Source organism: Hydra vulgaris, chromosome 03 (genome assembly GCF_038396675.1).
Source record: "Hydra vulgaris chromosome 03, alternate assembly HydraT2T_AEP".
Taxonomy (NCBI): Eukaryota; Metazoa; Cnidaria; class Hydrozoa; order Anthoathecata; family Hydridae; genus Hydra; species Hydra vulgaris.
The window spans coordinates 25,764,569-25,786,403 of NC_088922.1; the positions used below are offsets into that span (position 1 = coordinate 25,764,569).

Consider the following 21,835-nt stretch of genomic DNA (forward strand, 5'->3'; position numbering starts at 1 on the left):
CTCTTGTATGTCCAGAATGTTTTTGCAATATTGTTGTAAAAGATGATATTTGAAAAAGACAAGGATTCTCTCATGTTCTAACAATAAACTGTGATAATTGTTCATGGAATAAAATAATTAATACTTCCCCAGAGATAAAAAAAGAAGAAGGAGGAAACTAAAGGTCAAAATACATACGAGGTAAATGCACGTTCTGCAATAGCTTTCCGTGAAATTGGCTGTGGTTTTTCATCAATGAGCACGTTTGTATCTTTAATGAACTTTAAATGTTAAGACTACTATAACGGTAAAAAAACAGAGAAAAAAACTGAGAGCCTTAAAAAAAGTATTCAGTAAGAATCTTAAAGCAAAGCAACCTCAAGACTCATATTTTTCAGGAGGATTTTAACATGATTTTACTGTTTAAATGTGATTTTTTCTTTATTTTGTACTTATTTTTGTTTTTTTCTGCAAGTTGAGTTTTTCATATTTTATCAAGATTTCAAAGCATGATTTTTTCTGATTGAACGAAGCTTTTGTTCTGAAATTTTCAGAAAATACTCCTAACAACATTAGAAATCATTTGACAGGTAGATTTTATTTAATCATTTTTAAAACTCATTATTTTTAGTTTTAACTTCTTTAAACTGCTTGTAAATCGTACTAAATTTAACTTATCTTAAAAAATAGGTTATACTTTTACATATATAAGGACTAATTAAAATTCTATCTGTTAAATGGAATAAAATAAGTTCATTAACAGATCTGCAAAGTTTAATTAATGGTTCTTAAGTCTAACTCAAGCTAACGTGTTTTGAAAACATAGGAATTAGATCTTTATTTACACTGTTTTTGCGCCATTATGGGTTTTTGGTAAAGTTTTTCAAATTTTTTTTTTTTGCAAAAACATTTTATCACTCTTAGTGAAGCATTTCTGCATATTTTTAAAACTATTTTTTAAATCTTTCATGAAAAGTGTCTTTTTTGTGCGTTACCACGTTAAGAAATAGTATCTTGAGTTTTTATCAGAACATATTGAAAAAATATCAGGATATTTTAAAGGTCAAATAAATTGATATGAACAAAGGATTTGAAATTTTGTTAACTCCTGGGTCCCGTAACCGTAAAATGCAGTTTCATTTTTATTACCATTGCTATAGTTGTCATGGAAAAACCTTTGTTAAATCAAATTTTTGTTCAAAATGGTTTTGAAGTTTAAGATTTTTTTAAGATAACTTTTTTTAAATATTTTTTTTTAGTTTCCATGGTAACAGCTTATGCACACTATTCACTATATAATTTTTTTATATGCCTATTATTTATATGCCTATTATATACACAATTTAAATTACTTTGAAATGCTTTAAGTGTTTAACGTTATTTTGGCAGAAACAGAGGTTTTTTTAGTTTTTTGGTTATTGCCCACTATAGAGAATGTTTTTGTTTAAATTTCACTGGAATTTTTAAGAGTTTGTTAGCTTAATTTTCACAATTTTTTTTTCCCTTCGTGTACCAACTTAAAAAAGAAGTCAACTTTGCTTTATTTGGTTTTCCTTTTTTTTAGTTTCTGTAAGACCTTAGCTATTTAGATATAAAAAAGTAATATGTTTTAAAAACGCATGACTTATTATATAGTAAATACACAGGCTTATCATAGACAAACCAAAACTTTGTTTCAGAAATGCAAATGATGGAAACGCAGCCTTTACGTCAATCCATTAAAAAATTTTGCATTTTATCTTGAACAAAACCTTTATTAACTAGATTGAATTTAAAAAACTTTAGTCTCAAATACAAATTCTTTATCTGGATACATACTCCCGGTATACCACGTGGGATGCTTGAATTGTGCACTAAATGCTTCTACATAGTCAGAAGTTAAAAAAACATGCATTTTTTTTATTGCGTTCTCAAGAAGTTTGCGAGATTTTTATCAAACTTGCCAGCATCATACCAGAAAAAAATCACGTATTTCTACTAAAATTTCAACTCACGCAGAGAACTGTTAAAACTTCGAGATTATTCCAACATCAATGGAGATCCGCCACATCGACCGTAACATCAATATATTAGAAATAAGATTTTGCGCGGCAATATACATTACTTAGTTGCAATACTTAGTAACTAAGAAATGTTTATTGCCAGGGCCGGTGCGAGTAGGTGTCACGTGATGGGGGGGGGGGGGAATGCCATTACAACTTTGCCAAAAAAAAATGTCCTCGTTTTTTGAAATTTGCCGACTGACTGTCTAAATTTGCCAACTGACTTGTCTGAAAAGGTCAAAGTTGCCAACAAAATGAACAAAAAAAAAGCATTGGTGTCACACCCCCACATCTTCGCCATTGCGCCGGCCTTATAAATAATGTTCATTGCCGCGTCAAAGTTAAAAAATATATATACTAACTATAATTAAGTTGATAATCAAAAAAATATATATTCTCAATAGTTATTATTTGATAGTTCATGATCATCTTTAGTATCCAACGAATCCGCCTACTAATTTAGTACCCGGATTCGTTGGATTGTAAACATGACCATTTGTTATTTCATAGCAAGTAAGTTGATATCAAAATTGAAAAAAAGAGAAAAAAGGTTGCTTTCATTTAATTAAAGTTTACATCTATGACAAACAGTATCTAAAAAGTCAATATTTGTTGCTGTTAAAGCACAAATTATTTAATAAACGTGCAGCTCATCTTCAGTAAAAGATGTACTATTTGCAACTGTAGAAAAAAAAATACTTGTCAATTTTATTCTTAAATGCGTTAACTGACGGAGCCTTTTTGCATGCTGACGCCAAGTTATTCCAATCATGGACAATACGATTTGTAAAAAAATTGTGACGAGCATTATTATATGTGAATTCAAGCATTTGGACATTGGGAGATGATCTGCGAATTGGTGGATTTTCCCAATTGATAATATCAAAACCATTTTCTAGCTTAAACTGTTGGATTAAGTCGCCACGTCTCCTCCGAGTTTCCAAAGTAGTAAAATTGAGCCGTCGACACCTTTCAGCACAAGGTAAACCAATTAAATCATGAGGTACTTTTGTTGCTTTGAGCTGAATTTTTTCAATTTCTTTGATGTCACCTTTTAAGTAAGGACACCATACCGGAACAGCGAATTCCAGATGGGGCCTAACATATGTAGTGTATAATTTACTCCAAAGCTTCATATCTCTTAATCTAAATATTTTTTTAATAGGCCTTGTATCATATTCGCTTTACGTGTTGCAGCCTGTTTGTGTTGATTTCATTTTAGATCATTAGATATAAAGATACCCAGGTCTCTCTCAATATCCGTTGTCTCAAGAGTAAGTAATGCATTTCCACCATTCATTACAGTTATAGTTAGTATATAACTTTTTTAATTTTAACAGAAAATTTTATTACATAATTTATGATAAATTGACATTAAATATATATATTTTTTATCTCTATCAATTGTTTATTCAAATATGAATATTACTTTAATTTTAAATTTTTATTATCTTTATTATTACCTTGTTACAATTTTAGCAATCGCAAGCAAAAAAAAAACAAACGAAAAAACAGTTCTCATATTATGTATTTTTTTAAAACCATAAATAACAATTTAAAAAAATATAAAAAGCTAGAAATAAAAAACAACTTATAATATAACTATATTGTTGATAAAACATTATATCATTTATATTTAAACATTGTCGATGGTTCCTAGAAGCTCTTCAATGTAATATGGAATAGTATAGCCAAAAGCGAGAAAATCATCTTTATACATGTAGTATAGCTTTCTAATTTCTGAAGCTTTCAAACTCATATATTGACTTTTCATGTCAATTGTTGAAATCGGCTTATAACGATCTCTTGAATTGGAGAGGAACAAAAACTTTTGAGATATACCAGCGTTTTTAAGTATTGCGGTGGCATCTTCGAATAATGTTTCCATTTTACCCAAGTATCTGTACTTAAAACGACACGGAGAGCATAGTTGCGTCATAGGACGCCAATGTTTATCAAAAGGTTTTCCTGATATAACATACTTGATAAATTCTCGAAATGTAACCCCTTCTCCTTTTAAATACTGTTCTTCTGTAAGATCGTTCCGATATAAACGAAGGATCTCTGCACCGTACTTTTTTTGATAATGCGTTGTGTAAGGGTCCAAAAATTTATTTCTATACGCTGACAACAATCTTTCAAATGGATGGCGGCTTACTAAAAATGAATAATAACTTTTCTCACGGAAAACTTTTTGTGCCGCGTCAAGAGTTGTAAAATTGTTATAGTGCAGCTTATGAACCTAAAACAAATTTAAACAACAATGAAAAATTAAAACAATAATCAACCTACGAGTTTTGCTATTTATTCGACTTTAATGGCTTACTGCATTTTTTTCAACAGCCATCACTTGATTTAAATCCATTTTTCCGTCAAATATCTGAAACATTCGCTTCCAAGTTGTACAAGCAGCCTTAGGTATATAGCAGTAAAGAAGACTTTCTTTGTCAGTGTAAATCATGTGTTCGTCCATAGTTTTATTTGAAAAGTTAGAGTTTGAACAAAATTCGAGCATTACTGCTTGTCTTTTCTCTTGCTGATCGAGCATTACTGTTTGTCTTTTTTCTTGCTGATCGAAAATGTTTATCGATTGAAGATTTTGCTGAAAGTTTTGTAAATTTACAGAATAGATTAAAAAACATTCTTGATGTTAATAAATAACCAAGTATAGTAAAAAAGTGAAATCTAATAATAAAATAATGTAAAAATATGTATTATAGATTACAATCTACAGGTTTTCTCATATAAACGCTGCACCTTGCATTGAGCTCACAAAAATAAACTGAAAAAAACATGGCACCGCGTTTTAGAAAAGGTTTTGCTTTAAAAAATTTTTTATAACCACATTATTTTTTGGGTAATAAATAGAAGTAACTTTTCTCCAAATTTGCGTTTAACAAAATATCTTCCAATATTTAAAAGTAACTTAGTAAGTAAACATTTTACCTTTACACGACCAATTAAAGACGATATTTTCAAATCGAGGCGATTATTTGTATCTAAGTTAAACACGTGATTTTTTTGTATTTTAAAATTAATAAAATATTATTTAAAGAAAACAGATAAAAACTAAATAAGTTAAAAATAAGTTATTTATTTTTATAAATATATAAACTTACTAGCTATTTCTGATTGATTAACTGAAGCATATATAACCGATTTACTCACGAAGCAAATGTATAAGATCCAAATCGATTTATATTCCATAGTTTATAAAAAATTATGTTGTTAAATATTTTGATTAGTCAATTTCTTTAGCTTGATGTTAATTTTAATATACTTGTTTGTCTAAATGAAAGGTACCATTTTATGTTCTTTATCGTATTCAATTATCAAACATAAACGTTTATAAAATAACATATCAAATCAAATATGAAAATAAAACAAACAAGCAAAACCTAAAAAAATTAAAAAAAAATAATTTTAGAAACACAAACTTTTATGTTTTGTAAACTATTTTGCCTTTCTTTTCTTAAATATTTAGTATTTATATATGACAGAAAGCAATAAAATAAAATTTTTATTAATTACAGCGATAACAACTTTCTTCTTGCTTCCTTTGATAAAATTTGAACACTGTTTATTCATAAATTTTTTGCATAATAAATTTTTTTCGATGCTTGCAGAAATTGATCAGGAAATTTAAAAGGCTTAAACCCATCTCAGCATTGGTTGCAAGTTCGTTCGTTCAAAAGGTTCTGGGCAACAACGATGTTTTTTTATTTTTTCTCAACTTGAAGATGTGTGTCAACTGGTGCAAAAAAAAGAAAAATAGATTTAAACATAGGAATAAATATGATCATTTTTGAAATAGAGGAAAAAGTATATAAATAACTTTTACTGAAAGTGCTATTTTTTAATATATTTATTAAAGTGATTAAAAGCAATTAAAATTGATTTTAAAAAAAGGACTTGCTCACTTTTGCTTTAACAAAATATAAGTGCAATACGATGTCATTATTTTTATTGCAATGATCAAAAATAGACGTTAAAAAAATATAATATTAAATCAAAATATCAAAAAGCACTTTACGAATATAATATAAAAAGAATTTAAATAATACAAATAAAATACAACATTTTTAGAAGTTAAATATATTAAAAAAAAAAAAAAAAATCTTTATTAATTACAGCAGGAACAATTTCCTTCCTGCTTTTAATAAAATTTGAAGTTGTTTAAAATTGCAAAATAAAAAAATAAAATAAAACTGTTAGCAGAGGTAGCACAACAAACATCGCTGCGTTTATTAGGGGACTAAAACGTTTACTAGGCATTATGTAATCAATGGTTCTCTGATTCCATAATGCTGTAGTTTATTACTCATTAGCGGTTATTTATAATAATAAAAATAAACTGTTTTCACGCGCTTTATGTAATTAATCAATAAGGTTAAATGTCATTATCCGGTAAAACATTTCGATATCAGTTTAGACAAAATTTTAAAAAAATCAATAGCTATAACATATAATAACATTATAACATTATAAACATATGATAAATTATATATTTGTAGACTTTGAATGAGTACCAATAATGTTAATTCTAAATAAAATATTCTTTAAACATTTATATTATTGAACTCAAAATAAATTAAAAAAATTATTTGTAAATGGTTGCTATAAAGGGTGCTACGAACGCCCCTGAATTTAATATCTGTTAAGTATACGTAGAATATATACTTCTTTTGCTTTCCTGGCTTCACTTCACTTTTTAAAAAAAATAAAATTATTCATTTAAATGACTGCTAAAAACTTTCTTTGAATTATTATTAAATAATGAAAATATCTTTCAAATAAATATTACTCAAATGCACTTTACATGTATCAATACAAACTAGACCTGTTGCCAGAATATTTTTCAAAAACTTTTTCAAAAATATTCTAAAAAAAAATATTATGTAAGAAAGGAAACTTTAAGACATCATTTGAAACAATAAAACTCTCTAGATTCTCGATTTTATATAGAGGGACCACGATGTGAAATCGAGAATTAATACAGCATAATATTGTCTAAAAACGAATCACTAATAAATTTGAATAATGAAAACTCTCTGAAAAAAATTAAAAAATATAGTTATTAAATAAACAGTTAAAAAAATGTTTTTAAACTTTTATTCAAAACAAAAATCTGAACTAAAACAAAAATGACCCTTGAAAAAAAAAAAAAAAATGACGGAAAATTTTTTTGGATTAATATTTACATCATTTACAATGTGAACTAACTTGTTTATATGTACTATACGTCAAGCATAAGTTTACTCAAAGATAAAACTAAATTCAATCTTCTGTTTCTCTTTTACTTTTTGTTTCTTCTTTTTTATTTATAAGGGAAACTTTCTGTTTATCCTTTTAAATAAAATAAAATAAGATCAAATTGATACGTTGAAAATTACAAAATTAATGATGACATATAAAAGTTTATCGAATTATACTATTTTTTTATTTGATGTATTTACAAGCGTGTGTGTAGTATTGTAGAGGAGACTTTATTGGCACCAATGATAAGAACCAGTTTTATAGAAGTATTGTATGTTTTCTGGTAAAAGGATCAAAAGAGAATGTATCATGCATTATAAACGCCTAGGGTGTCACCAAAATCAACAGTGATTGGTCAAATGACAAAATTTAAATTTTTAACAGCTTAGATATTTTAGTTAAAATGGTTTTAGAATAAGAGTTATTGCATCTCAACAAAAAAGGTGAGTGGCCTACATGTAGCCAATAGTGTGTATATTTGAAAAAAAAAGTATAAAGTTATAAATTAGTTGATGATCAATATATCTCAATGCTCAATGTGGCACACTTTTGGACCACATAATCTGGTCCACATAGCTACGTCACTACATGTGGTATAATCTTCTCGACAAGACAGATTCAAATTTATTAGTTTTTCATAGTTTTTTTTTAGTCTGTTTAAGCGGATTTTGTAATGAACATTATTTAATATATATATATATATATATATATATATATATATATATATATATATATATATATATATATTATATATATATATATATATATATATATATATATATATATATATATATATATATATATATATATATATATATATATATATATGTTTTTGATATTGCAGGAAGAAAGGTGACCTTTAATTTGACCCTTTTAGACTAGTCAGTCAGCAAATGTAGACCCTTTAGACAAGTAGGTCGGTAAATTTGGATAGTCAGTTGGCAAATTTTAAAAGACATTGGTACCCCTTCCCCTACGTGACACCTACTTGCGCCTTACAGTGACTCAAAACAACAACAAAATTGTAGTAAACCCCTTACCATTTTTCTATAAATTAAGTGTCCTTTTTTAAATAATATTAAATTGCAATAACTTTTTATTTCAAAAGTATAAATAATTTTTTAATAAAACTTTTATTTTGTATTTTATTGTAAAAAGAAGTGAAAAAATTTGATATTATTTTCAAAGAAATCTGAAAAATGTGAGATTTTTATTTAACTAAAATAGAGTAGTTTTAATTTAAATAAAAGTGTATATTTATTTTGAAGATAATCTTTTGGCTCTATATATTTCAAATTTACTAAAAATAAAAAAAAAAAGCCTGATATTTTTGTTTAAGTTTAAAGACTTTTTTTTTAAAAAGGCAGCAAGTAATTGTATTTTTTTGGTTTATGTGACAGCTGAAAAAATGTTCCACCGAGTTCCAAAATATATATATATATATTTTCTAGTTAATTAACATTTCTACTTTTAAAATATAAAGGGATTACTGCGATCTCCTGCGTTATTGGAAATTTAAATTAAAGAAATACAAATGTTGTTAAACACTTAAAAACCTTGTTTTCCGCCATTTTTGAAAGTATTTTGTTATAATAAATAATAAAACGAATGAAAATGGCGGAAAACTTAAATTTTAATTTTTTGCTTGTATTACTTGCTCTAATATAGTTTTTAAATCATAAATACTAAATAAAATTTTAAAAAATGTGCTTTTATCATTATATACTATTTAAAAGTTTGTTAAAATATTTATTGACAATTTTAAAGAACTATTTATTATTCGATAAGTACAACATATTTGAAAAAGCTTAACTGAACAACTATTATTTCCTGTAATATAAAGTTAACTTAGTAATATAGTGTTTTTACAGGATGTAACAATGTGACAATTGTTAAAGCCATAACAAAATAAAATTTTAAACAGTGTAAAGTAAAAAAATATATAATGTAATTTAAAATGTTTCTGATATATTAGTTTTTTTATACTGATGGTTTTTAAAAACAATAACAATGAAAAGATTAGATCTTATCCCAAATATACGTGAATTAGGAGTAGATAAATTCAGATTATGGAAGAATTTACTTAATGAAATAAAAAATACTGAAGAAATTCGCAAAGAAAACTTAAATAAGGCAAAGGTTGCTTTAGTTATAATTATTTCAAAGGTGAAGAAAAAACTAAAACAATGTGAACGAAATTATGATACATTTATACAAAAAGAAAATCGTTGGCTTCAAAGAAATCTTATGAACAATAAAATAAGTCATTTTGGTTCTGGAAGGTCCCATAAACAATGGAGTGTTCTTAAAAAAATAAATAAAAAAACTAGCCACTGAACATCATGAATTTTTAGCTTCTGCAAAAAGTGCAAATGCTGCTGGAGAAAAAAAAAAGCCTCTATTTTAAAAAACAATATTTCTAATGTTTTAGAGATAGAAAAAGTTTATGAAACTTTGGATAAGACCTTTTCCATTATTATGAGTGTAGAGGAAGCTCTTGCGTTAAAAATGAACACTGATCTTAGCGATAAACAATATAAAATGATCAAAAACTCAGCTCTTGTACACAATGTACATATTTATCCTACCTTGAACGATATTTTCGAGGAAAAATTGAAATGCTATCCTGAGAATATACACTTTTCTGAAATTTCTGTAAAGTATTCTCTTCAAAGCATGTTAGATCACACTGTGAGTAGAATAACTGAAATGATTGATATGCCTAATTGGCGAAATTTGGAAAAATGGAAATCCTTCAAGTTGTCACTTTTGTAGACCTCTTCATCTACAATATAAAAAAGAGAGTCCAATTTTATCCAGAAAAGAAGAATCAGATCTAAAAAATCAAATAAATACCTTAAAGACGTTTTGCAAAGTTTTTGATATTGCAGGAAGAAAGGTGACCTTTAATATCAGCTATAGAGTCGATCTTACAATGTTTGATAATAAAGCAGTTAACACACTTACAGAGATAAAACTCACTCAATCCTGCAATGTGTGCAATGCTAAACCCTAAACTTCATCAGGCACATTTTTCAAATGATGAGAGAGATTTCAAATCTTCCAAATTGTAAAGTTGTTCTTTACCAAGCTTGTGATCAAGCCACGACCATAAATTCTCTATTGGATTCAAGTCTGGACTATTGGCAGGCCATGGAAGCACTTGAATTTTATTAGAATTGAACCAATCACTAACAACATGCGCTTTATGACACGGCGCATTATCTTGCTGGAAAATAAATCCATCTTGCAACTGCCATAAATCAATGCTAGGAATAAGCGAGTTTTCCAAAATTTCGATGTACCTTTCTTTGTTGAGTCTACCATCGAGTAAATGAAAAACGCCAACTCCAAAGGCACTCATACAGGCCCAAATGCCTATTGAACCACTGCCTTGTTTTGTTCGTTTCAAAATGCATGATTAATCGAACCGTTCGCTTGGAAGTCTACGCAACATTACGCGACCTTTTCTGTTGTCTACCTCAACGTTCATTTCATCACTAAAGACCACACGGCTCCACTGATCTGTTGACCAATTTTTATGTAGTTTGCACCACTCTTTCCTGGCAAATTTTTGTTTTTTATTTAAGCGTGGTTTTTTTGCAGCAGCACGCCATAAATAATTTAAATTGTAGAGGACCTTTCGCACAGTTCTAGGGCTTGCTTTCAGACCATTTGACAGTGTCCATTTCGTAGACAAGCCTGTAGATGATGCTTGTCTGTTTTCTTTCATTAATCTCACTAACGAGCGAACATCACGGTCATTTGAAATTTTATTGCGTCCAGTCCTATGACGATCATTAATTGACCGGGTCTCCTTGTATCTTTGAATTATGTTAATAATGCAAGAGTGAGACCTTCCGAGCTTTTCTGCTATTTGTCTGATGCTATAGCCTTTTTCTTTTAATACAAGAGCCGCGTATATGTCTTTTTCTTCGATCTTTGCACGCATTTTTGCAATATTTTTATATCCTTATTGCAACTCAAAAAATAAATGTTTATTTGATATCGAAACTCAGGTTTCGACACTTTATTTTATAGCCAACGTAATAAGCAATTAAGACAGTTTAAAAAAATAATGGATTATCATTTTTAATAAGTGCAAATTAAAGATTTGAAAGTGGTCGTTAAATTTTGTCCAATTTATTTAAAGAAGATTTATAAGTGCTCATCTGTTTTTTAATAAGTTAAACGCTATTTAATTAGAATTAGATTAAAAAAATTATACCACTTTAATCCGTATATTTTGATTAACAAGATATTAAAAAAAAAATTAATATGTCAATTAGAATCTTCTTAATTTTAATTTAAAGATTAAGAAACCAACTAAAAAATGAGTGGTCTTTAATTTTTGGCTACCGCTGTATATATATCACTCTATATTTGCACGGGAAACTTTCACGCACAAATATAGTGAAACATTTGTTTATATTAAGTGTGCCCAGTAAACACGCTTTAGTTGGTCCAACTGACGGGCCAGTATAGGCTATAGTTGGCTAACTGTTGGCATTCTGTGCCTAACCATTAACCGACTGTGTACCGCGTGTTTTTGAATCGTAAAAGTTTCCCGTAAGTTTTATAAATGTATTTATAATTATATTTTAAGAGTTAAAATACAGCTAAAATACACATGTGTGTATATAGTTGTATGTTTACGTGTGTATTTCTGTCGGTTATATATATATATATATATATATATATATATATATATATATATATATATATATATATATTTATATATATATGTGTGTTATAATATAATAACTTATATCTATGCATTTTGTGTTTGAGAGTGACTGAATCTATAAATGTAGGTATAGCTTATATGGTATTATTTTTAGCACTTCCCTTACTGTTGTTGTTGTTGACAATAATCTATCGGTGCATTGATTTTCGATTCATATATCATGTTTTTCTTCAATATTGCATATGTCATTTTTAAATAGTCTCTAGGCTTTTCTAAATGTGTTTCTTATTCACATTGTTTTACAAGCAAGGTCTGCAAGCAAATTTGAACTGAAACTGAAAAATATTTCGTAGCCTTTAAGGAGAATTGAGTTGTTCTTTGTTTAATTTAATTTGTTTAAATATAGTAGTTTTAATAAATAAATGTTTTTTTGTTCTTGGTTTTTTACTTATTTGTTTTCAGATTCTTAAGAACTAGGCAACTTAGCTAAGCAAGTTTTGTTTTATTTTTTAGTGCAATTGAAAGAACTGAAGTGTTTTTTGTCACTTCACACAGTATAACTAGTACTGATTTAAGTAAGTTAATTGATTTTTTTTATTTTATATTGGATTTATTTTATATTAGATATATATTTTATGTATTTAACATGGAAAACTGTAATTTGTTGATCATTTACTTAAATTTAATTTACTGAAATTTGTTGATCATTTACTTAAATTTAATTTACTGAAATTTGTTGATCATTTACTTAGATTTAATTTACTGAAATTTGTTGATCATTTACTTAAATTTAATTTACTGAAATTTGTTGATCATTTACTTAAATTTAATTTACTGAAATTTGTTGATCATTTACTTAGATTTAATTTACTGAAATTTGTTGATCATTTACTTAAATTTAATTTACTGTAATTTGTTGATCGTTTACTTAAATAACTTTGTTCTAGTCTAGATTCTTTGTTAAATTAAAAATAATTGATGTAAATAAATATTGTTTAAAATTTTTAAAAAACGACTTATGTATATAAACATAAAAAGATATGGACTTCAATATATCTTAAGTTTAAATATAGTCTTTAATTAGAAAAGATCACAATTTGTAAGATTCTTTTACATTTTTTTATTATTCAGTTGTAACAATAGTATTATTACTGGTAATATGTTTAATGATAATAGTGAAATTGAAGTGGATAATATTAGGCTCAAAGAGGTTATTAATGTAAATGCTAATAGGCAACTTGAAAATAGTTGTTGTCATGTGAAAGAGATAGATCTAGGCAAGATGAAATTAATCGTTGTTGAAATATAAGAAATGCTGCTCAGCAAGCAGAAAACTTACTTGCCAGAATTCAGTGTCAAGCAGTGTTAATGTCTGTTAATTTGATTTTACTTTAGACAATTTAGAACAAAGCAAAGTATGAATTTTATTATTTATAGTAACAATTAAAAACAGTTTTAAATTTAAATCATTTTAAACTTTTTTATAATTTTAAACATAATTATATCTTTTCTTTTTTTTTTTTGCTTACTGTCGAAACATGGCTTTAATTTTGTAAATTTAATATGATGTGAAATTTACTCTATTATTCATTAGTCAACAGTTAAAGAGAAGCTGAAGCTTAATTAAGAAATGCTGGAAATTAAATCAAGGTAAAAATAATTTTGTTTACTGGTAACATAATAAAACCAGTTACTACTATTTATTGCGTGTTTTTTTACTTTTTTTAACATGCTGCTTTGGAAACACTTTCTTTCTCTTCCTCTCTCTCTCTTAGATGAGAGGGAGAATTAATAAAACTTATGTAAATACTAAGCTCTTGCGAATTTATTAATACCACAATTGATAATGACCATTTATATATCGATTGTTCAAATATTGTAATAAATAAAATGTTTTTTAGTCCAAGTATTTTAGATAATAAAATATCTTTTTAGGTTGTGGTGTTATTTGCCAGTGTTACTACATTGTGTTGTCAAGCCTTTTTATAATCTTTTCTTTTTTAATTACTCTGGAGACAAAGTAATATGTGCTTACAAATATTTTATGCTATGCGCTATTGTTACTGCATTTTGTGTTGACCTAGGCTGTTATGGCTATTTTTTTATTCTTTATATTTTCTGTTATATTATCCTAATTCTACTAACAATGAAATGCAAATAAGACTTTTTAATTAAAAATGGTACCTGTGTTGTGACAGATTTTAAAAAAAACTTAACTGATGTTAATGCGGTCGTTAATTATAAGCAATTACATTGCTGATTGGGAGTCAAAATTAAAATATTATTTATAGATAAATTTGTATTTAATTTTTTAGATAATATATCAAATTATTAATGCGTTTTTGTTATTAATGATTTAATTACTCATAACCCGTATTAGGGGTTGCTTAACAGCTACTTTTTTATTATTGTTACTGTTGTAAATTTCTACTGTTATTATTATAATTGTAGTTGTTATTGTTATTATTACAATGATTATTACTGTATTATTACACAGGTCAACAAAAAAATTTTTTTCTGGCGCTGAGCAAACAATTTATTTTTTGTATAGCATTTCTCATTTTGATTTCAAATATGAAACTCATTTTTCACCATCACGTCAAGTTGTAAAGATAGTTGTAATCATTTATAGCATTTACACTTTCAATTAAATTACCAAAGCGAATTTAAAAAATCGCGAAAAAAATCATTTAGTTGGGCCGGTAATGGTACCAGCTGTTAGCCAACTGTTTTACTATTGTTGGGCCGTTAATGATACCAACAGTTTATTAAACAGTTGGTTAAGTGTTGGCGAAAGCGTTACGTTTTTTTCACGGTACCAACTAAATAGCCGACTATCGGCCCAACTGTAGCTAATAGTGGGTTATTAGGATTGGGCCAACTACTTACCAACTGTTCAATGTTTACTGGGTGATTTCTGTGACATAAGCATTACAGCCACACATGGATCACACCAATGCCATCTCATAAAAGATAGTGCTAAGCATATGGCTTACATATACTTTTCACATGTGGCCCACATGAAACTTACATGTAAATGAATATAGTGTATGATAGTAGTTCTTGTTTACTGCGGTTTTAATGCTATAAATAATAAAGCCACACATGGATCGCACCGATGCCATCCCATAAAGAAGAGTGGTTTATATATAGCCAATGGCTATATATGGGTCAAATTAAAATTTCTTGTAAATTATATTTACCAATGCTACTTATGCTTTTCAATACTATGCTTACTATTTTGCTAGTCAAAATTATTGAACTTACTTTATCAAGATATTAAAAGTTTGTTTTTTAATTTTGAATCTTAAAAAGTTGAATTTTTGATATTGTACCAATATAACCTGTTAAATAGAAAAAGATTTGCTAATTCAGCATTTGTTCATTCAGGAATTTGTTGCATGATGTTTACAAAGGGGATAAAAACCTGGAATCATTTTAAGATTTAAGAACTTGGGTGTAAAACTTTGAACTTGGGATTACACTTGACATTTTTCATTAAACTACAATAGCTTTTATAAAATTTTATTTTCTAAAAAAAGGTTTCTTGTTTTTTATCTTTATAATGTGTTTTTGACAACTTCGAACTTAAAATATAAATTTTGTTTTAGTGATCCAACTGTAACTATTGAAGATGATAAAAAGCTTGTGTTTCTGCGTTCAATAATACAGAAGCCTCAACTTGGAAATTTCTAGTTTTGAAAACCTTACTTTATTAGCTTAAACATTTTTGGATTTACGAAGGACACTTTTATGCCAGTCATCACTAATAGATGACCTTTTAAATAATGGCTTTGGTTTTATTTTTACTGCTCGTGTCCAAAGTGATCCTATATGAAGACGTTTCAACTAATATTGCATAATGATTGATGACAGTTTTCTGGTAAGATTGAAGGATGTTTAATGTAGTGAAAGTATAATAGAAATAAAAAATTTTGCAAAAGAAATCATCAACATCAAAAAAATGATACAAAGCTATTGGTACAAAATAAGAGAAAATTTTAAATAAAATAGAAGATATTAAATTGATAAAGTAATACTGTCTGATGAATCTCGTGAAGTTGCAGTGTATATGGCTGGGTATTTTGCAAAAAAGTTGATAAAATAGTTTGAAGATTATAGCAAAACAATTTTGCATATGCAGTAATTCTGCAATAGATTCACAAGAAGCATATATCAATTTTTTGTGTTTTTGCATATATCAATTTTGTTTTTGATATTGTCAATATTTTAAAACTGCAAGACAGAAATGCAGCTAAATTTGTTCTTAATATTGCAATGAAAAAAACAAAGAGTAAAATGTTTATATATGATTTAGTATTAAGTATTAATTTACTTGTTAAAAGTATTTTCTGTTTTCTAGATAAAAAAAATTGCTTTGAACCAATTTCAATGCAAAATTTATGGCAAGTTTGACCTGCTTCACTTGTTTTTGATATGTTTCAAGTTCCAATTTACCATATGATTACAACTGTATTTTGTTTCATCTTTCAATTTTCAATAACATTTTATTCATGATTTAGAAATTAAATGTAAATCGAAAGATCATCATATTTAAGTCTAATATTATGGGTTAGTTAATAAAAAGATTTAAATGTAAAGACTTTCCTGTTTTATTTCTTACAAAATATGTTTTTATATAGATCAGGACAAAAGAAAGTTATACTATTTCTAATGTAACATTTATATTGATCAGGAAAAAAAGATTTCTAATATAGTATGTTGTGCATTGAACATCAACTATAATATTAAACAAAAACATTGTTGAAGCTCGCTTATCCAATTGACATATTTTTGTCAATGTAAATATAAACGTCAACACCCCGGCTAAACTAAATTTTAGTTTGTTGAAATGACATAAATTTTTTGAATTGTTAAGACCAATCAATAAGAAAGTTGAGAAAAGTCATAAAACTTTATAAAAAATAATTGGATTTATACTGGAGTCAAATAGGTCCCCGACACCGACAGTTTTCATAATTTTGATAGCTTTTCTTTATTTTTGAATTTTGATTATTTTCGTTATAAATTTAAAAAGTTCACAAAAGTAGTATCTATTCATAAATTTAGATCTATAACAAATCTAACATAAGAAAGTAGAGGAAACAACCTACTAGATCATAACTAACCTTTCTTGGTTTAAAATAAAAAGATAGGAAAAAAAAAACAGTTTTTAAAAATTCAAGTGTAATTCCAAGTGAAAGATTGTGTTAAAAAACATGAATATAAAACATAAAACATATGATATAAAGTATTGAACTCTTTTTATTTATCACCAAAATAAAATTATTTATAATATAGGTTATATAATCATTAAGTTTTCCCAATTTTTTTCTTTTTAAAGAGAAAATTGGTTAACATGATCAACTGTTATTTTGCTAATAGAAACAATCCTTTTATTATTAAGAAAATGTTGATAAAAGTTATTCCAGCAAGCTTTATCCCATTTTTCTCTTTGATATAAATCAAAAGAATTTATAAAAGTGATTTAAAAAATATTTCAAAGATTGGTGTGCATGCAAACTAAGTTTCTTTATTTTGTATAAAAGTCAATCAATCAAAAGATGTATAAACATAATCCAAAAGTAATAGTTAAGGAATAATGTAACCACCCCTAGCCCCCACAATTCAGCATTGAGTAAGACCTCCTTTTCGACCACTAGCCCTCCCTAAATCCAAGTAAAACCACCCTTAGAAATAATTGTTAAATAAGTATGATAAAGGTTATCTTCTGCAACTAAGCTGGATCAACATTGAGACATTAGTTATTCAAATCTGTTAAACTATTTTCTGGCACTTTTAAACATTCATCAAAATTAATCAGTGACGTATATAGGCCAACCTTGACACCAGTATACCGGTTTGGGCGCCCGAATTTCCGCCAAACTCCAATTGCTTTTACTCTTACATAAGTTGTTTGAACGCATATGTTCAACATATTTGGCGTTTGCAAAAAATATTAAGGATCTTTACTTCATTTTTACTCAACCTTTCTATAATGAAGAGACATTTGACAAATAACCTCTGAAATTATTACTTAATACACTCTCTTGATCTTTGCCTGAGCCTCAATATTAACCTTAATAAGAAAGTAGAAAATAAAGAAATGATTATAAATATAATGCAAATATTATGCAGGTTAAAACTTTCAATACATAAAATTATAAAAACAAATAAAAACAACATATTTTATTTAAATAAAACAAAAATCAAATTAATGAAATAGGTTATATATATATATATATATATATATATATATATATATATATATATATATATATATATATATATATATATATATATATATATATATATATATATATATATATATATATATATATATATATATATATATATATATATAGGGTTCGATCATTTCGGTAACTTCCAAAACAGTTACTTTTAGTTATCGGTAATTTGAGCGTTACCTGAAAATTTTTGATGAACACAATTAAACCGACACATTAAATGAAATAGACTTGCAGCTTCCTAGTAAAAATCACTTTTGACGCCAACTAGTTAATAAAAGTTTCAAGCGCGAACACTTACTAGTGAGTTAAAGTGCATGTTTTTAAGCGTGAAAAATACTGCTTATCAAAGTATTATAAAAAAAAAGTAAAAGGAAATAAAGGAAAAAGTATTTGAAAAGGCGCAATTAAAAGAAATCCTTAATACACATAAAAACATAATAAAAAAAATTAGCAACAAAATTGAAAAACTAGAAATTGAAATGTCAGTTATACCAAAAAAATTAAATCAGAAATAAATCATCATTTATTTATTTATTTAGAAATAAATCATCATTTATTTATTTATTTAGAAATAAATCATCATTTATTTATTTATTTAGAAATAAATCATCATTTATTTATTTATTTAGAAATAAATCATCATTTATTTATTTATTTAGAAATAAATCATCATTTATTTATTTATTTATTTAGAAATAAATCATCATTTATTTATTTATTTATTTAGAAATAAATCATCATTTATTTATTTATTTATTTAGAAATAAATCATCATTTATTTATTTATTTATTTAGAAATAAATCATCATTTATTTATTTATTTATTTAGAAATAAATCATCATTTATTTATTTATTTATTTAGAAATAAATCATCATTTATTTATTTATTTAGAAATAAATCATCATTTATTTATTTATTTAGAAATAAATCATCATTTATTTATTTATTTATTTAGAAATAAATCATCATTTATTTATTTATTTAGAAATAAATCATCATTTATTTATTTATTTATTTAGAAATAAATCATCATTTAAATCATCATTTATATCATCATTTAAATCATCATTTAAGCAAATACATAACAAAACAATTACAGCATAAAATTAGAAAACAAAAACGTTGTTAAGATAGATTGACTTCACTAGAAGATAAAAGCCGTTTAAATAACTTTAGAATTTATGGGTTAGAAGAACAAGAAAATGAAACTTTGGAAGCAATTTTTAAATCTAAATTTGAAGTAAATATTAAAATTGAGAGTTAAAAAAAAAAAAACTATTGTAGTAAAATTTTTAAACTTTAAAGACAAAAACGCAATTATAGAAATAGAAGTAGGGGAAAGGCGCCTATGATGGCATACTTAACTTTGAAGCTTCATTATTCATTATCCTGTTGACCATGAACAGATGTTTTGATATGGATACATTCTTTGTTACATGTAGAACAATAATTACCCCTAGAGTTTTTACCAATTTTATTTTTATATTAGTTATTTTTATTTAAAAAAAAAGCACAAGTATGCCATCATAGGCAACTACTGCTCCTATGGTGGCATAGGGGAGGATGGGGCTGGTTAGCATCAAGGGTAACTTGACAATTTCATTTGACCTCAGAGTCTTTCCTCAGAAATGCCAGAAATTACGCGTAATCATCCTAATTAACCCTTTCGTGCTATACAGTAGCAGTGTAGAATTTCGCGCATGCGCATAAGAGATATTGCGTTTTATGTGTTTTTTGGACTAAAAATTTTTTAGTGAAGTAAAAATTCCTTTTTACTTCCCTAACAAATATGTCGTTTTTATGAAAGAAAATAGGTTTTCTCAACTCGTCAATATTGCAACACACCTAACTCGTCAGTATGCCATCATAGGAAGAAGTCATCATTTTCATTTAAACAAGCTATGTCTGCCTTGTTCAAAAGATAAAATTAAAAGAAGTATTCTACTAAATGCACAAAACTTGGAAATTAAATGCATGAAAATTTCATTTCTGCACAGTTGATAATAAAATCACAATCTTAAATATTTAAAGGGATTAAGAATACAACAGCACATCCCAAAATCAATTTTTGTTGATTATAAAAGCAAAATTTGTGCATAAGGAACGTATTTTTACTAAAATTAATGTAAAGTCAGTATAAACATGTTGGTCAAGTCACTTTTTGCCATAACCAATATTTATGAAAATATGACCGGTATGCCATCATTGGCGCTATGCCATCATAGACGCCTTTCCCCTAAAGGTAAAACTCAAACGATAAAATTAAAATCTGTTAATTAACGAAGATTTTAGTGAACGTATTATGGAGATAAAGAGAAGGTTATTAAGCATTTGGTCCTGCTGATTAAGCAGTCGGTCCTAATGAAATCAATGAAAACATTGCTGTCAAAATTTTTATTATTATTTTTTTTCAAAGTATTTAAATGTTCAATCTAATATGGATTTTTAAATAATTATTAATAATGATAACAAGTAAAAATAGCTAAAGTTTCACCTTTAAATGTTTTTTAATGCTTGTAATTATCGTCCAATTACTGTTCTATGTTCTTTTTCTTTCATTTTCACAAATTATTGAGAAAAGAGTTTATAATTAAACTTTTAACTATCTTACTCGAAAATAGAATTTGAGTATATATATATATATATATATATATATATATATATATATATATATATATATATATATATATATATATATATATATATATATATATATATATATATATATATATTAGAAAAAAAAATTGAATTATACAAAACTATAACTCTATTAAACACATAATCAAAACAAATAAAAACATAGATAACTGATTTTTTAAAAAAATCTAAACGCCCTTTAGACATTTTTTTTATCGATTTATACAAAGCTTTTGATACATTGAAAACTTGTAATTAAAATTTCAAGGAGTATCGGAATTTTATTCAAAATAAAATACATGTTAAATAATCTTTAATTCAACTTTTTCTTTAGGCCGCACGGTGAGTAAATTGCTTCAAAACTGGACATTCGACAAAAATGAAAAAAGACGTCATGAAACATTTTTTGGTGGTAATGTATAAAAGAGTCTCTGGGTGCGGATCCACAACTTTTGCGTAGCTCTTGCGTAGCTGAGCAAAAGTTACGAAAAACTTACGCAAAATATTTTTTGCGTAACTATTTGGTATTCACAACTTTTTCGCCGCATTTGCGTAAAGTTAAGGTTGCGCATGAGTTACGCAAAACTTAGGCAAAAACTTACGCTAAAACTTACCCAAAATTCGAGGCAAATATTTTATAACTATTTGTATAAAGGAAGTAAGTAGTATAACTATTTTTTTTATTATTAAGACACATAGGGCAATGTAACCAAACAGTGAATGTTTCTTTTTTAATGACAGGGCTTAGTTTTACTTACAATTTTTTTGTTTTTTTATTTTTGTTGCTGCTATATTTAAAAATGTAGCAAAACCATATAGGGGCTATTCAAATAATACGTGACATTCTTATATGGGGTGGAGGTGTTTGAAAGTGTCACCAAATATCACATGGGAGAGGGGATGGTTAGCCACAGTGTGACATGACAAAATTTTTAAAATTTAAATTCTAATCACAGCGGAATAGTAAACCTTTAGCATAAA

General features: G+C 26.5%; 1 protein-coding gene across 1 annotated transcript; it reads right to left on the reverse strand.

The window, feature by feature from the left end:
• Positions 1–3,531: 3,531 nt before the first annotated feature.
• LOC100207670 (carbohydrate sulfotransferase 11) lies at positions 3,532–5,754 on the reverse strand. The gene is made up of 5 exons (XM_065792773.1): positions 5,553–5,754; positions 5,141–5,309; positions 4,968–5,020; positions 4,348–4,623; positions 3,532–4,263 (listed from the first exon to the last, which is right to left on the reverse strand). Exons 2-5 carry the CDS (start codon positions 5,226–5,228, stop codon positions 3,658–3,660), a joined length of 1,023 nt encoding a protein of 340 aa, XP_065648845.1. The 5' UTR covers positions 5,229–5,309; positions 5,553–5,754; the 3' UTR covers positions 3,532–3,657.
• Positions 5,755–21,835: the final 16,081 nt, after the last annotated feature.